Raw genomic sequence first — 17259 nt, 5'->3', positions numbered from 1 at the left:
ATTAGCTATTCCAATAATTGAACCAAACAATTGTCCTAGCTAACAACAATTTGTCAAACATACATTGTGTTTGCATGGTTTGACTTTTTTTGGCAAATTGCGACTTGTGTCGTGAATTATGTTTTATTACTGTAGAGTCACGTGATCATCTTATCATTAATTGTCTATATAAAACTTAGATGGAAACTCTTGTCATGAAATTTGACTAAAAGAAAAAAGATGGTGGATTCTGACCATAAGTTAGCTTGTGTGAGTCAGCTTAGTCAAAAGATATTCAAAAAGGCTATTGAATATTCTGTTTAGTTCCTTTAAAATATACGCGGTTAAATACATAAATACATTTATAGTAATTGAAAGTTTTGTTCTGTGCTTTTGAATGTCTTTCTAAGCGAATAAGAGCGAGTTTATACAACTCGTACATGCAAATAGATCGGTTAATAGTGAGTACATATATACGTCATATATGTATAGGAGAAATCAAGTCATTTGGTAAGATACTTAGTACATTTTAATGTATAAAAAAATTACACTTTTTTTTGTTCCCAAATGTTCTCATTTATCATTTTAAGTGTTTTAATTTGTTGTTTTGATAAAAAAATTTTATATTTTCATCACCTATTTTTTGGTTATATTTTAGCCCTTTTTTTTTATATGTTGAACAAAATTATCATAATTCTTTTTCTAAGTCTCAAAATTCAATTAATAGGATCACTAGTCACTATATATTTTTACAATTAAAATCTATATAAATTAAAATATCTATTCTCATTTTAGTGTATTTATATAATTTCGAAATATTCCCTACTTATCTATAAAAATATTTTTCTTATATACTTTATTATTATAATAATTATAAATATAAAATATTTTTCTTAATTTCCATAAACATTCGAAGTATTATTAAAACTTGTACTAAAAAACTTGGATAGGAACAAATACATTTGAAAAAACTTGGAAAAGGGGGCAATCACTAAGAATAGAAAGCGGGAAAATATCGACGGATATATAGAAGTGCCGATTCAGTAAAAGGGTTCGTTTACACTTCCTCAACTTCTCCAATCTTCAACAATGGAGTCTACTCTCAAAGTGAGCCCGTTTACCTTCCGCAATTCTCCTTCTCTCTATTTCGTTTCTATCTGCCCTACCGTTTGTTTTCAATCAAACTTTTTTTACTTCACTTCTACTTTGAAATTTATGTATATAATTTATTTATAATTCCATTTCATCATGTTTAAGTTAATTTTACTTCTGAATTTCATGTATTCTATATTTTTTTGTTAATTTTTTTTATCTGGGTTGTTAATTCATGATTAATTTGATTAATTGGAGTGCAGAAATATTTTGGGTTTTCGTCATTTCGGCCATATCAAGAGGAAGTCATTGAGAAGATTCTGGAAGGAAGAGATTGCTTGGTTGTCATGGCTACTGGTAGTGGCAAGTCTCTTTGGTGAGCCCTCTTATTATTTTTTTTTTGTATATTTCTATACACTTGCTTTTAATTTGTTCTTTATTGTTGTCAAACGGTTAGTTATCTTTTAAACTAGGTTAATTTATCAACTATTTTGTGCAAATGGATGTAAGTGGTATAGAGGTAATATGTAACATATTATGGGGCCTCACGTAGTTGAGGTTGCCGGGTTTTATTCGAAATCTGATTGATATTGGAAATCTGGAATTCGTGCGTTTATGCACTAAATAATTGTAAGTAGCTCAACTTTCCGGAATATCTCGATTTTCAATTATTATTATTAGCTTCTTATTCCTAAAACAAAATGATATTATATTTCAACATACATCTACAAATGAGAATATTTTTATAGTTATCATAAAAGTAGCCTGCTGAAGGAGTATTAAAGGAAACAAAACATTTGTTGATTTGTTGAATATTTGTCTTTTTACCCTTATGATTTTGACGGGAAAAATTATCATGGTTGCGAGTGTGTAAAGCATGTCATTGCTAAAACTTCATATTGGATGCAATCTTGAAATGTAAAGAGGAAGAAGAGAGCGGAGAATTTAATGTAAAGAACGAAATGTTTTTTTTTATTTTAATTAATTACATCAATTTACAGCAAAGGTATGTATATATAAGATTAAAAGAGGGTGCTAATAACAAAATTCTGTTACATAGACTATGACGTGGCTAACAAACTTAATCCACTAATTAGAACCTTTAGATATTAGTAATAGTAAGTAGTAACCTTCTGTGCTAGTTCTCAGAACCTTTCTGATCTTATGTGCTTCTTTGTTGTACCATATGTGCTTTTGTGCTTCTGTATCCACATTACTCGTGTGCTTGTTCTATTGTATCTGCTACTTTTGTGCCTGCACAAATATGTGCTTCTGCATCTACTTCTGTGCCCGCACTTATATATTCAACGGTAATTGATATTAACCGTTTTAATATATAAGATAGATATAGATACTCCTAGTTGAGACCAACAAGGATCTTTTTGGAAAGTAGTTCCTTTTCGTATCAACAAGGTTGCATCTTCTTAAGGTTGTCAATTTGATAATAACTCTATAGTTAAGCATGCCAGGTCTTGAGACTTGAGTGGTCTTTGGAGTGATTTGACATCAGTCTACAACCTTTTTAGGTACCAGGTAGTCACCCTTTATCCGGACAAGGTCCATGTGTTACAATATTTCCCAATATTATGGAGTTATATCAACATTTGTAAATGTTCTTGCGTTCCAATTATATACTTATATGCTATTTATTAATTTTTTTCCCTTTTTTTGATACGAGTATTTTTCATCTTTCATTTTTTTCTTTAGTTTGCCTTTTGAGAAACTCGTGGAGTATTTATTTTTGTTTCTTCAATTGGTTTTAACTTCTAATGGGTATACATTGTAGGATATTAATCTGGCTACTTAATATGATGCTAATTCATCAAATTATTCTTAGTTTTTCAGGATTAAGGCTCATCGTTGCTACTTAATATGATGCTAATTCATCAAATTATCCTTAGTTTTTCAGGATTAAGGCTCGTTGTTGTTGTTGTTGTTGTTGTTGTTGTACCGTATTAAATTGTTTGTGTCAATTATTCATACACGAAATATATATTTTAGTTGAGCTAATGTTTTATCTGACATTCCATTATTAATAATTTTTTAAAAACTCAATGTTGTCTAATTTCTTGCTTGATGCGCACAATGCAGCTATCAAGTTCCCCCCTTGATATCTGGGAGAACAGGCGTTGTGGTCAGCCCTCTTATATCTTTGATGCAAGATCAGGTGATGTTCTTGATAATTGCATGATTTGTTTATTGCCTAGGTGTGCAACTAGTTGACAAATGATTGACCGATAAATGGTAGGTAATGGCTTTAAAACAACGGGGGATTATTGCGGATTACCTAGCCTCCTCTCAAACGGATAAAACTGTGCAGACTAAAGCTGAGTCTGGCTTCTACAGTTTGTTGTTCATGACCCCAGAGAAAGCATGTGCGCTTTCTAACAGGTGTCCTTTGCTTCACATAACTGCTCTTTATTGCTTCTTTAGTTCATGATTTATTTTTCTTTCAATTATCAGATTTGAGGGATATATATTAATTGCAAGTACAATCTGGTTACCCATTTTAAAAATATATTTTATATTTTACTCTGTCAATAGTTTCAATACATATTTGGATTTCAACAGGTGCATAGTGGATCACATTTCCTTTTTCGTTATCTTTTTTTCTTCTCTAAAGCATAATTTATATTTTCTAGACATAAGCTACTATCTATATAAATGAATGCAGTATGCATTGTTTTTGCCTTATAGTTTGGAAGACTTACCCGAACTGTATGAATTGATATTTAAAATATTTGAAATCTATACACTCTACTCATCCTCTTGTTTATAAAAGCTGGATAAACGGTGCTTGTCTAGTTGTCTGCTATTGATCTATGCCCTTATTTTACAGCTTTTGGAAAAAAATGCTCAAGGCCGGAATATGTCTTTTTGCTGTTGATGAAGCACATTGCATATCAGAATGGGGTCATGATTTCAGGTCATAAGAATCGTATTTTTATTTTATTTATTTTGCTTCTCCAAGCTTTCTTTGCACTTATTTATTAGGTCCTTTAAATGGTTTGCAATTGAGTGTGACCGTGTGAGATTTACTTGTCCACAAAGAAATCAATTTTCGTTGCTTATTGGATTGGAAATTCTTTGGTTTAGTGGTGTAGTTGGTTTGGCATTACACACCACACTAGTTTTGTTGCTTGTGGGGGGAAAAGGCAATTATACTAATAGCATAAAATATTGGCTAATAACAGTGACATTAGATTTATCTAGGATGACGTTGTTCTTGATCAGTTACATTTACATCGATTGTGGTCTAAATCCAAGTAGTGTTTAGTAGAGCATTCTCCTTGATATGCAATTTCTTATAAATTTGTTTGCATTATGTGTTGTTATTCTTCCTTTTTGACTTGCCTTTCCGAATCTTTGCAGATTGGAGTACAAGAAATTGGACAATTTGCGTCCCATTCTCTTAAATATACCATTTGTGAGTTTGACAGCAACTGCCACAGAAAAGTAAGTGAACAAAAAGGTTTCATTTGGATACTTATTTTTACAAAATGTTCTCTCTTTTTCTAAAAGGTCTCCCATCCTCGAAATACAATGTTTTAGAGAGATACTGCTCTGTTGCTTGTCTCTTCTTGCTGTTTAAGTGCATAAGGAATTGAGAGGCTAGTCTGTGATCATCTGTAGTTTGCGTATTATATTGAAATTCTTAAACAGAATAATGAAAAGGATCTTTGGACCGAGGGAGGTACTTTTTTATCTCTTTGTTTCTTAACGTTGCTTGGGAGATTCATTGTGGATGGCACAAGAGGATTTAGTGAGATGTAGTATTTGATCGATTTTATGTTGTCTAGTTTTGGACCTCATATTTGTCTAAAAGTATTTATCTTTCTAATCAATTTTGTACTCAATATCTCCAACAATCATCATCTTTGATATTTTTTTATGCCTCGTATACGCTGAAGAACACCTTTCTCTTGGGCCTTTGAATTTTGTGATTTGTTGATCCTATTTGTTAGGGCTATCTCTTATGAGATGATCATCGGCTCATACAATGGTCTTGTTGAATCGCAACAAGTACAGGAATTAGGAACCCTAAAGCCTATATTCGTGTTGAAAATAAGGCATGTGGATCAAACATGCATATGGTTTGCTAACCAGCATATTGAGGTTCACATGATGTTTGCTATCATGCACAATTCTTATATATGTGAAACTATTAATGATGTTTGCTATCAATAGTCAATTGGAAACAACTTCTTTGTAATTGTTATGTTATCGCTAACAAAGGTAAGATTGCGTAAATTTGATCCCCCAAACATCACCCTAAGTTGGACACTTAATGACATTAGGGTAACTTGATGTTTTTGCATCATAATGAGCTTTGTGTTATTTATGGTCCCACGACTCCAATGTAGTATGCTGTATACCCTATTAACATGCTTATGTTTCTTATTTACTATGGTTATAGGGTTCGATCAGACATATGTAATTCGTTGAAGATGAAAGATCCTTTTGTTGCTGTTGGCTCCTTTGATCGTAGAAATCTATTTTATGGAGTGAAATCTAGTAATCGCTATTCCTCCTTGAATGAACTTGTAGAAGAAGTTTCAAAGTCTATGGCCAGTACTGGATCAACCATCATTTATTGCGTTACAATTAAAGATGTTGAGAAGGTATGCATGGTCTTCCAAGTTAGAGAAGCATGATTTATTCAACAAGTGCAGATTATATATTTAGTAAACAGACTAATCGAAAAACAATGACAAAAACTTTCAAATAATTTTATCATTTTGAGTCAAATGGAAAAAGATAAAATGATGGGCTAGGCTCTTGTATTTATGGTCCCCTAAGTTGTTTGATGGTATTCAAACCACTTGTGTTGAATTGGTTTCAGGAAGATACATTTTAAAAGGGATATGGAATTGGCAACTTAATGGTAAATGGGAGTAACATCCTTAGTTTTTCTATGATTATAATTGGTTTGTGCCCTCTTTACAGATACATCAGCTGTTGGAAAGTGCAGGAATAAAGGCTGGAATGTATCATGGTCAAATGGCTAGTGGAACTCGAGAAGAGGCACATAGGTACGTGTGTTTCCGTTGATGCAATATATTACTTTTTTATAACCTTGTATCAAATTCTTGCGTCAGCGAGTAAATAAATCTCTTGTAACATCTGCAGAATATTGAACCATATCTTGTTCTTTTTCTATCACAAGTTTGTATCTTAGCAAATCATTTGTTCTATCAGATTATTTATCAGGGATGAACTGAATGTCATGGTTGCCACTATTGCATTTGGGATGGGAATTGATAAACCAAACATAAGACAAGTGATACATTATGGTTGCCCAAAAAGTTTAGAGACATATTACCAGGAGAGTGGACGATGTGGGAGAGATGGAATAGCTTCTATCTGTTGGCTCTATTACATGAGTAGTGACTTTGCAAAATCGGACTTTTATTGCAGTGGAGTACAAACAGTATGTATTTAGTACTTTTTGTCTCCTAAAGCTTTGAAACTTATTCGTTATTGTAATATGTGAATGTCACCCCTTTGGGCTAAAATATGTAGGAAAATCAACGAAATGCTGTTCTTGAATCAATGATGGCCGCGAAAAAATATTGCTTGCTGACAACTTGTAGGAGGAAGTTCTTACTGGAACATTTTGGTGAAAAGGTTCCAGTAGAAAATTGTGGTATGTTAGTATTTTAGCTTCTTTTACTTCGGAAGAATACTTTCCCCCAGTGAGAATTTAAGTTTGTTATGATAATTGATCAACTATATTTGAGACGCTATAGATGAGTTTTTTCAATTAAAGTTCCTTTTTCTCACATGTAAAGTATGATATTGTCTGGATGAAGTATCATGTTCAATATTGTGTTATCAGTTATTGAGTAAAGGAGGGGTTTCTTTGACTTTTTTGATCTTTCTAGTTTTTATTTCTCAGGTTTTCAAAACTTTTTGCATATATTGATTGCTTACGTTGTATTACTTTTGTGCACCCTCTTTACTAAAAATTGCAAGTCTATGTTTGCAACTTTTTTCTTGGTTCAATGTGCTAAGCTAATGAGTTTAGTTGTTGTCTTCATCTTAGGGTGTTTTCGCCTTTTCAAAATGCCAAGACTGACTGGAGATATTTCCGTTGATCTTCAACATGGTTCCTGTGTGTCATAGACTTCTTCAAAATTTCACCTTTTTTTTTTATTTGTTTGTGTGTTATTGCCTAATACCACGACAATTTTAATCTTCAGTATGGCAACACCTTGACTTTTACTTCTTACATTAAATAATCATTTCTACTGTAAACTCTATTCAATTATGATATTTTCACCTATAAACTTGACATTGTTTCAAATTATTACGATATAAGAGGATGAAGGTTGGATCTTGAGTTTTTATTTATTTATTTTTTTTATATATACTAGTGGATTCTTGAGGATATTTTGATCAAGGTATGAGTGTTGTTATTGAGCACTTAAGTTTTCTAGAATCTGTAGGCAAAATGCTAAATATAGGTTTACGACTTAATGTTTTTGCTCTGGTTATTGTTCTTTGATGTCAAGATAATTTAGAAGAAACAATAATTGATTTGTGTTAGTAGACCGACTAAAGATCCAACCTTCAAAATAATTAATGGTGTTGATCTTGATCTCATGAAAAGATTTGTTTCAAAATAAAGGATTTGATGTTTACAATCTAGGGCAAACATATATAATAATATATTGAACAAGTAGTTTTGAAAGCCATATCAAAATCAAATCGCTCTCTTCCTTGATCTTACTAGAACATCAAATCATTCTAGTAAAATCTTTGAGTAACAATATATTGACACATTTACTGTTATGAGCCGCTCCAATTCAACACCATTAACCTAACATTGTTTTTCCTTTACCACTATTGCCTTTAAACAAATTGGAGTTATGCAACTTGACGTATTGCATGGGTCATCAAACTAGTTTGATTTCATATTGAAAATAGAAATTCTAGCTTTGGTAAATATTCATTTTTTATATGTTTCTTAGTTGTGTTAACTTAATCAAATTTAGTCCATTGTTAATCTTTTTAAATATGCTTCAATTGATCTACATCATGCTTGCAGGAAATTGTGACAATTGCACTTCTACACGGAGGGAGCGAGACATGTCTAAAGAAGCATATCTACTCATGGCTTGTATTCATTCGTGCAAGGGTAAATGGGGTCTCAATCTTCCTATAGATGTTCTTCGTGGTTCTCGGGTAAGCTAAATCAATTTTATGCCACATTGCTTTAGGTTTAAGCCTTTTGTATTATGTATGGCTTATGCCTTATGTCAGGAAATATAAAGAAGTGCCATAAGTTTAGACAAGGAAATAAAAAGCCAAATAAGGTTTAGTAAGTTCACGAAAGTTCAAGATGGTATTATTAAGTTTACTTTAGATGAGGTGAATCATATTTCACTTATTTCAAGAAAAGTAAGTTAAGATAGGGGCGAAAAGGTTAAGATAAGCTTAGATAAAGTTCGAAAAATTCTAATAGACTAATAAGTTTAGATAAGCTTAAGTAAATATAATTCATAGAGAATGAAGTCTTATTGATCATAAACAATCCTAAACCCTCGATTCCCTTGTTTTCAAGTTTCTTGGTAAATTTTCATTAGTAGGTTTAAAACAAATTTAACTCATGTGAGTATGACTTTGATCATTATCTTGTTTTCACTTTATTTCTTGAGATTCATTGAAACCTTCCTACTGGCACCAAAATCACTTTTGTTAACTTCCTTGCTAGTTATGAATGTTATATTGTGCTATTGTAACATGGAGAAATAATAAATCGTGGCATGCAAGGGATCTTGACTTGGCTTGATTAAGAGGGGTGTCGACCTTATTTTTCGTTTCTTTACCATTTTAGGTGCTAAGGATACTTGCAGCTAAAGCCCTTGACCCTTGCTCTTCCCTAGTGTACAACCGGACTTACCGTTGACTAGGTAAACAGGGTCATCACGGGGTCTGTTTCCCAAGAATCTTAAATCACAATTTCAAAATTTGAGCAAAGGAGTCACCAGTTCTTTAACGTAACTAACTTAGCTAATTCTCAAACCGAACATCTAACTAAAATACAAAGTAATCATAAAAATCACTCTATAAGTCCAATATAACCAACACAATCAAGTCTAATATACATCTATCAAAATCTAATACAATACTACACTTCTCACGTACTCAACTCAATATAACATCTTTGTAACTCTAGTCATCACTTCTAACCCATCGTTCCCGACCGATTCCGATCTGCAAACAACTAAAAGATGAAAACAATAGAGGGTCAGGTTTAACTGAATGAGAAGGACAAATTATGTTTGTTTGTTCAAGAATCAGGCAAGAAGGCGAAAGCAATTAGAACAAGGCACCATTGTTGATAATTTCGAAAGTTTCATGTCAAAATGGCAAGGAAAGAAAGCACGAAAAGCCATTCTATACCCGAATTCTCAGAGTTATTTTGAGGGAGAAGACTGCGAAATTCAAAGGAATAGAAGGCAAGGGATTTCGAATGGCTTAAAATGGAACAAGAGCAAAATTTTGACTTCAGTTTTGTTAAATGAAATTAGGGTTTGGGGAAAATGCAAATGGGAAGAAAATATCCTAATTCATGGTTTAGGGCATTAGGAATATAGAAAGACATTAAATAAAAAAATAAAATAAAAGAAAGAAATTGATAGAATTAAATGTGGCCATATATTTGAGCCCAATTTGGTTCTCCGTTATTTTACCCACAAATTATATATTCATTCAACCCAAATTAATCCTCGTTCGAATATTTATTTTAAATTCTTCAATTCTAAAATATTAAATTTCTCGATTGTTACACCTAGACTGGTACTTTGTTGGACACATCTGGCTATGACGTTATGACTAGGCACTTGGATTTGTGTATAGTTGTTGCTCTTGATCATGCGATGCTTTCAACACACTTACTCTTGTTGGAAAGCTCTCAAAATCTTGTCTAAAACCTAATTGGCTTTTTATCAACACCTTGGCTCTTTAGACTTGTTAAATATTTATGGAACACTTGCAGATTGTTTCCAAACATTTTAAATAAGTAGACAAATTTATTAGTTTTATATTTTTTGGTTTTACGTAGGGTTTTCCTACTCAATTGTGTCATTTTCAGTAATTGCTACAATATGATGGTGTATGAAGTGCAAAATTGTAGCTTTCTTGTATAGTTGCTAAGATAATGATTTAGAGTTTGTCACTTTTATGTGTGGCAATATATGGTTTAATATCAATACTAAAGGGGAAGAACTACGCTTAAATGCTATGTGTGACGATATTTCATAATCTACTTCCTCAATCCTCATGTTATCTTTCTTTATTCTTGAAAGCTGACTACCTTTTCTGTTACTTCATTTCTTAGTCAAAAAAAATAGTTGATGCTCAGTTCGATAAGCTTCCATTGCATGGTCTTGGGAAGGCATATTCTTCAAATTGGTGGAAGTCGTTAGGCTCCCAATTGATTTCTCATGGTAATTTCAATTAGCTATTACGTGTTGATCATAACTTAAGTGAAAAGCTTGTTTTTTTGTAATTTTGTTAACATCCAAGACATGTTATATCGACAATATCTTTTACTACCAATGTGTGGAAGAATTTTCACTAGTATATTGCTTTAGTAGATTAATTATTTTGTGCGTTTATTGTTTTTGTTGGAGTCTGATATCCTGTTTAGATGTTCTTTGTGTTCTTAACATCATTTCTTACGCTTCTTTTCCTCTTTGCAATTCGTGCATGCATGAAGATACCAATTGATAGAAAAAATACTTCGATATGCTTGTAAAATGTTGAAATCCTCTTTGGATGTAAGGTAATTGCTGATCCAAACAAAAATTAGTTTGTGATCCATCATTGCGTTTGTAATAGAAGTTTTGTATGTGAATCCCTTGTACAAGTCATCATAGGCTCATAGCTAAAAGGAAATATTTGCTGATTAGTCATCTGAACATTCAGGATGTATCAACTGATTTCTTTTTAAAAGAGAAAAGTGTCCAAGTAGGAAAGTATAAACGCCCTTTATCTTTAGGTCTTAAAGAGGCAATTTAATAATTGGGAGAGATGAGCTAGAGCCTAAAGGATGATAATAATCAAGAACTATGATAGTTTCGTTCCTGTCAGAGGCACCAAAACATATCATTGACTGGACAATGTGCCATGTGGATAGTATCTTTTTCTTTTTATTTGGCTTTCTCTTAAACATCATCAGTCTTGCTCTCTTTTGTTTGTGGTTTGGTGATTGGAGGAGAGGGGAGATTGAGTAATTACCTTTGTCTTCTAAAGGTGCAGAAACTAAAGCCATTATGTTGTTTATTGCCTTCTGCTGTTTTGATTTGTATCATAAGTTCTATTTTAAGTTTTCAGAATTTTCAATGCTCCTTAATTAAATTTTATTGTTGTTGAAGATATGCCTAATATGTTGTATTTCCTTGTTTGTTAATTCTGTCCTTTATCTAGTTGAATCTCATTCCTGAAGTTGGCCTCCAATTGTTTTGGTGGCACTTTTGGTTGTGTGTTTGTGTTTCATTATTTGCAAATTGCTTCTTGATTTGCTTGGTGCTTAGGTTCATAGTTAGTAAAGATTTTAGTGGAAGGACAACTGAAATTTTGCGTTTATCGTCGTTTTGATGTTTATCTTTTTTTTGTGCGGACATGAACAATATTCGTGCCTTCTGTATCATATTTTGGTTTCTGTTTTCGAAGATTTAGTTTAAGTTCGTTTGGTCATAGCTAAGTATGGGCTTCTCGGCTTTTGTTGAAGCTCAAATTCTAATTGATATTTTTATCAACCTTTCATGACAAACACAGGTTATCTGAAGGAGATAATTAGTGACGTTTACAGATTTGTAAGGCGAGTTATCCTTTTACATGCAAACTGGCTCTTTATAGATTTGTTACTCTGTAGATCTTCATTCATTTGTTATTAAGCCTTATCTGCTATCAATTTATTGCGTATGTTTTCAGTGTCAGCACCAAAGGAGAAAAGTATCTTAATTCTGCTGGACCTGATTGTCAACCACCTTTGTACTTGCCTATTCCTGATGACATGGATGAGGAAGAGGGAGGTGAATCGGGTCAAGTTGAAGGCTTGAAACCTTTGTCTTCTGAATGTGAAGGCTTATCAGAGGTAGGTAAAGTTAATGCGTAGACGTTCTTTCAAGCTACAATAACTTGGAGCAATCAGTAGTCTGTTCTATTTTAGTTTGCGAGAAATTTGCAAGTCATAGCCTCATAGGCATAGTGCAAAAATGCGGTAATGGTCGCGATCGCGGTAACGAAACGGAAATTCAGATACGATTATCATAATGCCTAAATATTGGTCGAAAGCATGAGATATCCCTTGATATGGCCTAAAATGCAGATTTTTCACACCTTACAATGCAAGAAATATCGGTTCATTTCTTCCTGAAAAACTTTACGACGCGGCCGATGCAATGTGATGCGGCCTTGTTTTTGCACTATGCTCACAGGAGAAAAGTGTATAAATGAATGCATGTATTACCAAACTCTCATTAACCATCCCTGACAATGAAAGAGATACCTCCGTTAGCATTCTAACAATTTTTGCATTCGATCACCAGATTATTAGGCTAGCCTCTAATTCGAGCAATCTGAACTAAAACCCTTTATTTGGGTAATTAAATGTTGAATAGAAAGTAGTAATGCTATTCCTTTGACTATTGATATATCTCTGTGTTTCTGTTGCCTTGATTTTTACTTTCTTGCCAACTGAAGAAAAGTTGTATAAATGATAATGAGCATATAACCGAAGAATCTTATCGAATTATAATTGTTTTTTGCTTACTGCCCAAGTCTGTATTAGTTCATATTAACTTGGTTACTTGGAGGTAAATCACTTTTGTTTTTCTTTTGACTTGATTGTTTCTCTAACACTATCTGTTTGTTTTGCTCATATATTATTGTGAACTTTTGACTCTTTTGTGGTAAGGTTGAGGTTCAAATTTATCGCTCACTTTTAGAAGAGAGGACAAAGCTTGCAAGAGGCGCTGGAACTGCTCCGTATGATTTGTGTTCTTCCTAATTTTCTCCTTATATACTGGATAATGATTTGTGTTCCTTCATTTCACACATTTTCACAAAGGAAAAACATTTGGAGACTTAAACTTCATAATATTTTATAATCAATCTATTCCCTTATTTTCTACCTACAGATATGCTATATGCAATGATGTTACATTAAAAAAAATCGCAATGGTACGACCATCTACAAAGGCAAGATTAGCAAACATCGATGGTGTCAACCAGGTATGTCCAATGGACAGTAACAGCAGTTCTCTGTAGCTCATATCTCTTTCTGGCAGAGGTTCTTTGTGCTATGTTTATACCTTTCTGATGAATTTTAGTTTATTCTGGTATTCTATTTTCTTTATCTCGGTGAAAAATTAATAAATTGTGAGACTATTTGAATTTGCTGAATCTGTCTTTTCTTTTTCGAAATTGAGACTTAAACTCATTGTGTTTGTCATGCTTGTCCATATTTTCAGATAAATAATCATGAATTCTTGAAGGATATTGATTTTAATACTTTCGACTCCTTCAAGTAGCTAACTGTCTACGTCTCATTGGCTTTGCCAGAAATACCACTCATCTACAGAAAAGACGAGATATTATAGGAGATTGATCAGAAAGGAAGGTGTCATGAATAAAATTTATCTGCCTCGCCAACCATATAGTTTTAGTAGAATAAACCTGATGAACATAACTCCTAGTGTCATTTGAACTTAGAACTAATAGGCCTTTCCATAGGTGGTAATAAATGACAGTAATGGTAATGTATATGTTATTTTTTGTTAGGGAAGTCCTATTCCAAAGTCTGGAAAATGTTTATCTATCCCCAAATCTCTGGTTTTCTAATTGATAATCAAGACCCATTTCCATTTCTAGTATCATTTGGAAATGGAATAGTTCAGAAATTTAATAACTTTTTAATCATTCCAATATTCCATATAATTTAAGTAACATTTTTGCAAAATATATAATGTGTCGATGGGTAAAAATAGTGTTTAAGTGTTTGATTGAGTTGTGTGATCCATTGAAGCTACAACTGTTGTAGCTTGTCATTGGAGTAGAAATACACGAGTACAAAACAAGTTTCCTTGGAACGGTGTTGCTTATCATTTGATGTTCAATAAAGACTTGAGAAAGTAAAGCGAATTGTATGTTATTTCGCAAAGTAATTATTTACACGCAGTCCTATGTTGCATGAAGATGGATATCGATCAAGGTGCGCAGATGTGGTTTTGGTCCTGAATCCCGATCACGGTATCGATATGAAGATTCGGTAACTGGGTGATGTGCTTGTACCGCCTAATATCGACCAAGATCGTGAGTTAGTCCTTAAGTCGACCTAAAATGTGAATTTCTTGCATCTTTACGACGTGGATGTTATTAGTTCGGTAGATTTAAAAACCTTTATATCTCATTGCTATAGTACTATGCAACCTTGTTTTGTCATTATGTTACGAATGGGTTTGATATGCATTATGGAGATGAACCATTCAAAATTCATAAAATGATAAGAGTTCCTGTCTGTGTTTTAGATGTGTTATTCTAAGTTCTAACACGGAACATCTGATGTTTCAAGATTGTTTCTTACTAATAAGGCCAAAAAGGATAGCGTGATACTTTTTGGCTGGATACACTCGCTTTCTTTCGTATTCTTTACTCCCTTTGTCCCTAAGATTTTGCTATGTTTACTTTTTCTTACCATCCAATGCTCTAATTTAATCATTTATATCACAGAGGGAGTATTACACACTGGTATAAACATTTTTTTTCTTTTCGTGGTCTTTCTCTTCTTTTAGGAGCCCAAGCTTTTCTAATATTGTGCATAGGCATTAACCCCTTAAACATGTGAGACAACCTGTCTATGTGCAGTGTGCTTTTGCTTACTATGATTATTCTTTTGTATTCCTTACTATTTCTATAGAGTTCTGCTGAGTTGGTTCAGGCTTCCCCAGGATTTTGACCTTTGTCCTTTATGGGGAAGATAAAAACAATACCAACTAATCAAACATTTTTCAGTTTATGAATAGCTTGTTTTGAGGTGCAACTTTTTGTTAAAGCTTTGTTCTATATGGCTTTTTTCTGAAAACAATTTCAGGTTAGTTCAGTTAAAGGAAAATGAGTTCAGGAACAATAAGTTTAGATAAACGCTAATAAGGTGAATCTATTTTGACATATTTCAGGAAAATAAGTCAAATGAAAACCAATAAAATCAGACAAGTTTAGGTAAGGCATAGGAATACAATTTCGTATTAGGAATAATTAGTTCAGATTAGTATCACGTGATTCGCTAATCTCCACGCAAATCCCAAATCGAAAAAAGCAAATTATGGTCGGTTTTGGGCTATTCTTGGGCAAATTTGAGTGAATCACGAATTGAAAAAGCAAATCAACTAGTGAATCATGTTACGCTGGTTCAGATAAGTTCAGGTAAGTTCATGGAACTGCTTGGAAATGAGTCTTGTTTAGGTATTGTTCCAATCTGTGCTGTATGCTCTACTTGAGAGAAGTAACTGCCATGCATCTTTCAGGGGTAATTGGCTTTTAAATTGTATAAAAGATTTTCTTATATGAGATATTCTGACTGTATACCTTGTGATTTTCAGCTTTTCAATCTAGTCTATTAATTTTTTTTAAATTACTAAAATATCGCAGCATCTTGTCACGACATATGGAGATCATTTTATTCAAGCTGTGCAGCGCCTTTCACAAGATCTTAATTTGTCTTTGGATGGGGAAATGAGCACACAGAGTATTTCAGTGAAAAAGGCGAATCCAGTTCATACGCTTCCAAAAAAGCTTACACCTGCAAAGTTCGAAGCTTGGAGAATGTGGTTTGAAGATGGACACTCCATTGAGAAAATTGCTGTATATTTTTGTGTCCTTATGCTCTCTCCTTTTCTCATCATTGCATATTTTTATTGCAATGTTTCATGGTCTTCTCTCGTGAAAATCCGTCTGCTATTTTATCTGGCTATGGCTCCATATCATATCTCTTTCTCTACCTGACAGAACTTTCCTGGGAGATCTGCCCCAATCAAAGAAGGAACTGTCTACAGCTATCTTCTCGAGGCTTTCCAGGAAGGCTTAGCCGCTAACTGGCCCAGATTTTGTGCTGAGGTTGAGTTAACATCTGAGATGTTCGCATGTATACTCGATGCAGTTAAAAAAGTTGGTTCAACCCAAAAGTTGAAGCCTATTAAGGACGAGTTGCCAGAAAATGTGAGTTCGTTAAAACTTTAGGCTTATTGTGTCGGGTTGGGCCTTGTTTTTACTAGTTATCAGAAGTTGATTTTCATGTAGTATTCCTTTGAAATCATACTAATCGAATCACTGATGCCAGATAAGCTATTCACATTTAAAGACTGGTCTTGCAATGATAAGTTGTGGTATAACTTGTCCGTCTGAAATCAATACTGCGGAGAGAATAAATGAAGATCCTGGTGCATTTGTTTCATCACCTAACTCTTTGGCTTCAAGACATGCCGAAGAATCTTGTGATGTCGATTGTAAATTGTCGAAGAATGACAACAATGAAGAAAGTGATTGTTACATGGTTAGCTCGAAACGTTGCAAGTTTGATGATGGAAATGACAGTTACGGTAAAATCGAAGCCACGCAGAGTTCCATTGTAAAATTCCTTGCAAGCTATGATAATGGGGTAAGCGGTTCTCTATTCCACTACATATTTCTTATACAAATTTTAGAAAAATGCTTCTGCCAAGTAATTTTCCTTTACGATATCATTGCTGCTGCCGCTGCAGATTGCCTTGCGTGATATTGTAGAGCATTTTAAAGGATCAAGTGAGGAATCTATACGAACATTGTTGGTTGAACTTGAAGGCGACTTTGCTATATACCAAAAGAATGGTCTGTATAAGATGTTTTAACAGGGTTGTACTACTGCCTCTGGATGACCAAAAAGTTTTGAAATCTTTGAATGTTGATCTGAATCATTTCCGATTTAGTTTGTATGTAAGTAAGTCTTGTTTATCATGTTCTTTTGCTTGTTTATGTTTTGTAAAACGGTGTAGAATGTTTTTATCCTCATTATATAACTCTAAACGGTGTAGAATGTCTTTATCCTCATTATATAACTCTTATGAAAGCAATCCCCATTGCAAGGGTTACGCTCATGATTTGTTCAATGTTGTCATTAATATTAAACTCTTGCTTGGCCTA

General features: G+C 33.3%; 1 protein-coding gene across 1 annotated transcript; it reads left to right on the top strand.

The window, feature by feature from the left end:
- Nucleotides 1-945: 945 nt before the first annotated feature.
- On the top strand, nt 946-17226 carry LOC130818796 (uncharacterized). Its single transcript, XM_057685008.1, has 20 exons — nt 946-1086; nt 1335-1447; nt 3163-3238; nt 3320-3462; nt 3911-3997; nt 4444-4527; nt 5489-5693; nt 6019-6104; nt 6271-6502; nt 6595-6718; nt 8123-8259; nt 10418-10526; nt 11860-11902; nt 12016-12178; nt 13001-13071; nt 13224-13317; nt 15733-15945; nt 16090-16299; nt 16421-16738; nt 16842-17226. The coding sequence occupies exons 1-20, from the start codon at nt 1069-1071 to the stop codon at nt 16965-16967; spliced, it is 2652 nt and encodes an 883-aa protein (XP_057540991.1). The 5' UTR covers nt 946-1068; the 3' UTR covers nt 16968-17226.
- The last annotated feature ends 33 nt before the right edge of the window (nt 17227-17259 follow it).

Source organism: Amaranthus tricolor, chromosome 7 (genome assembly GCF_026212465.1).
Source record: "Amaranthus tricolor cultivar Red isolate AtriRed21 chromosome 7, ASM2621246v1, whole genome shotgun sequence".
Taxonomy (NCBI): Eukaryota; Viridiplantae; Streptophyta; class Magnoliopsida; order Caryophyllales; family Amaranthaceae; genus Amaranthus; species Amaranthus tricolor.
The sequence above is the reverse complement of the archived record's forward strand: the minus strand, read 5'-3'. Positions and strand labels throughout refer to the sequence as shown.

Coding starts and splice junctions, on each gene's coding strand:
- LOC130818796 (XM_057685008.1), top strand. Junction 6,105..6,270: donor ACTCGAGAAGAGGCACATAG/GTACGTGTGTTT, acceptor TTGTTCTATCAG/ATTATTTATCAGGGATGAAC. Junction 13,072..13,223: donor AGAGGCGCTGGAACTGCTCC/GTATGATTTGTG, acceptor TTCTACCTACAG/ATATGCTATATGCAATGATG.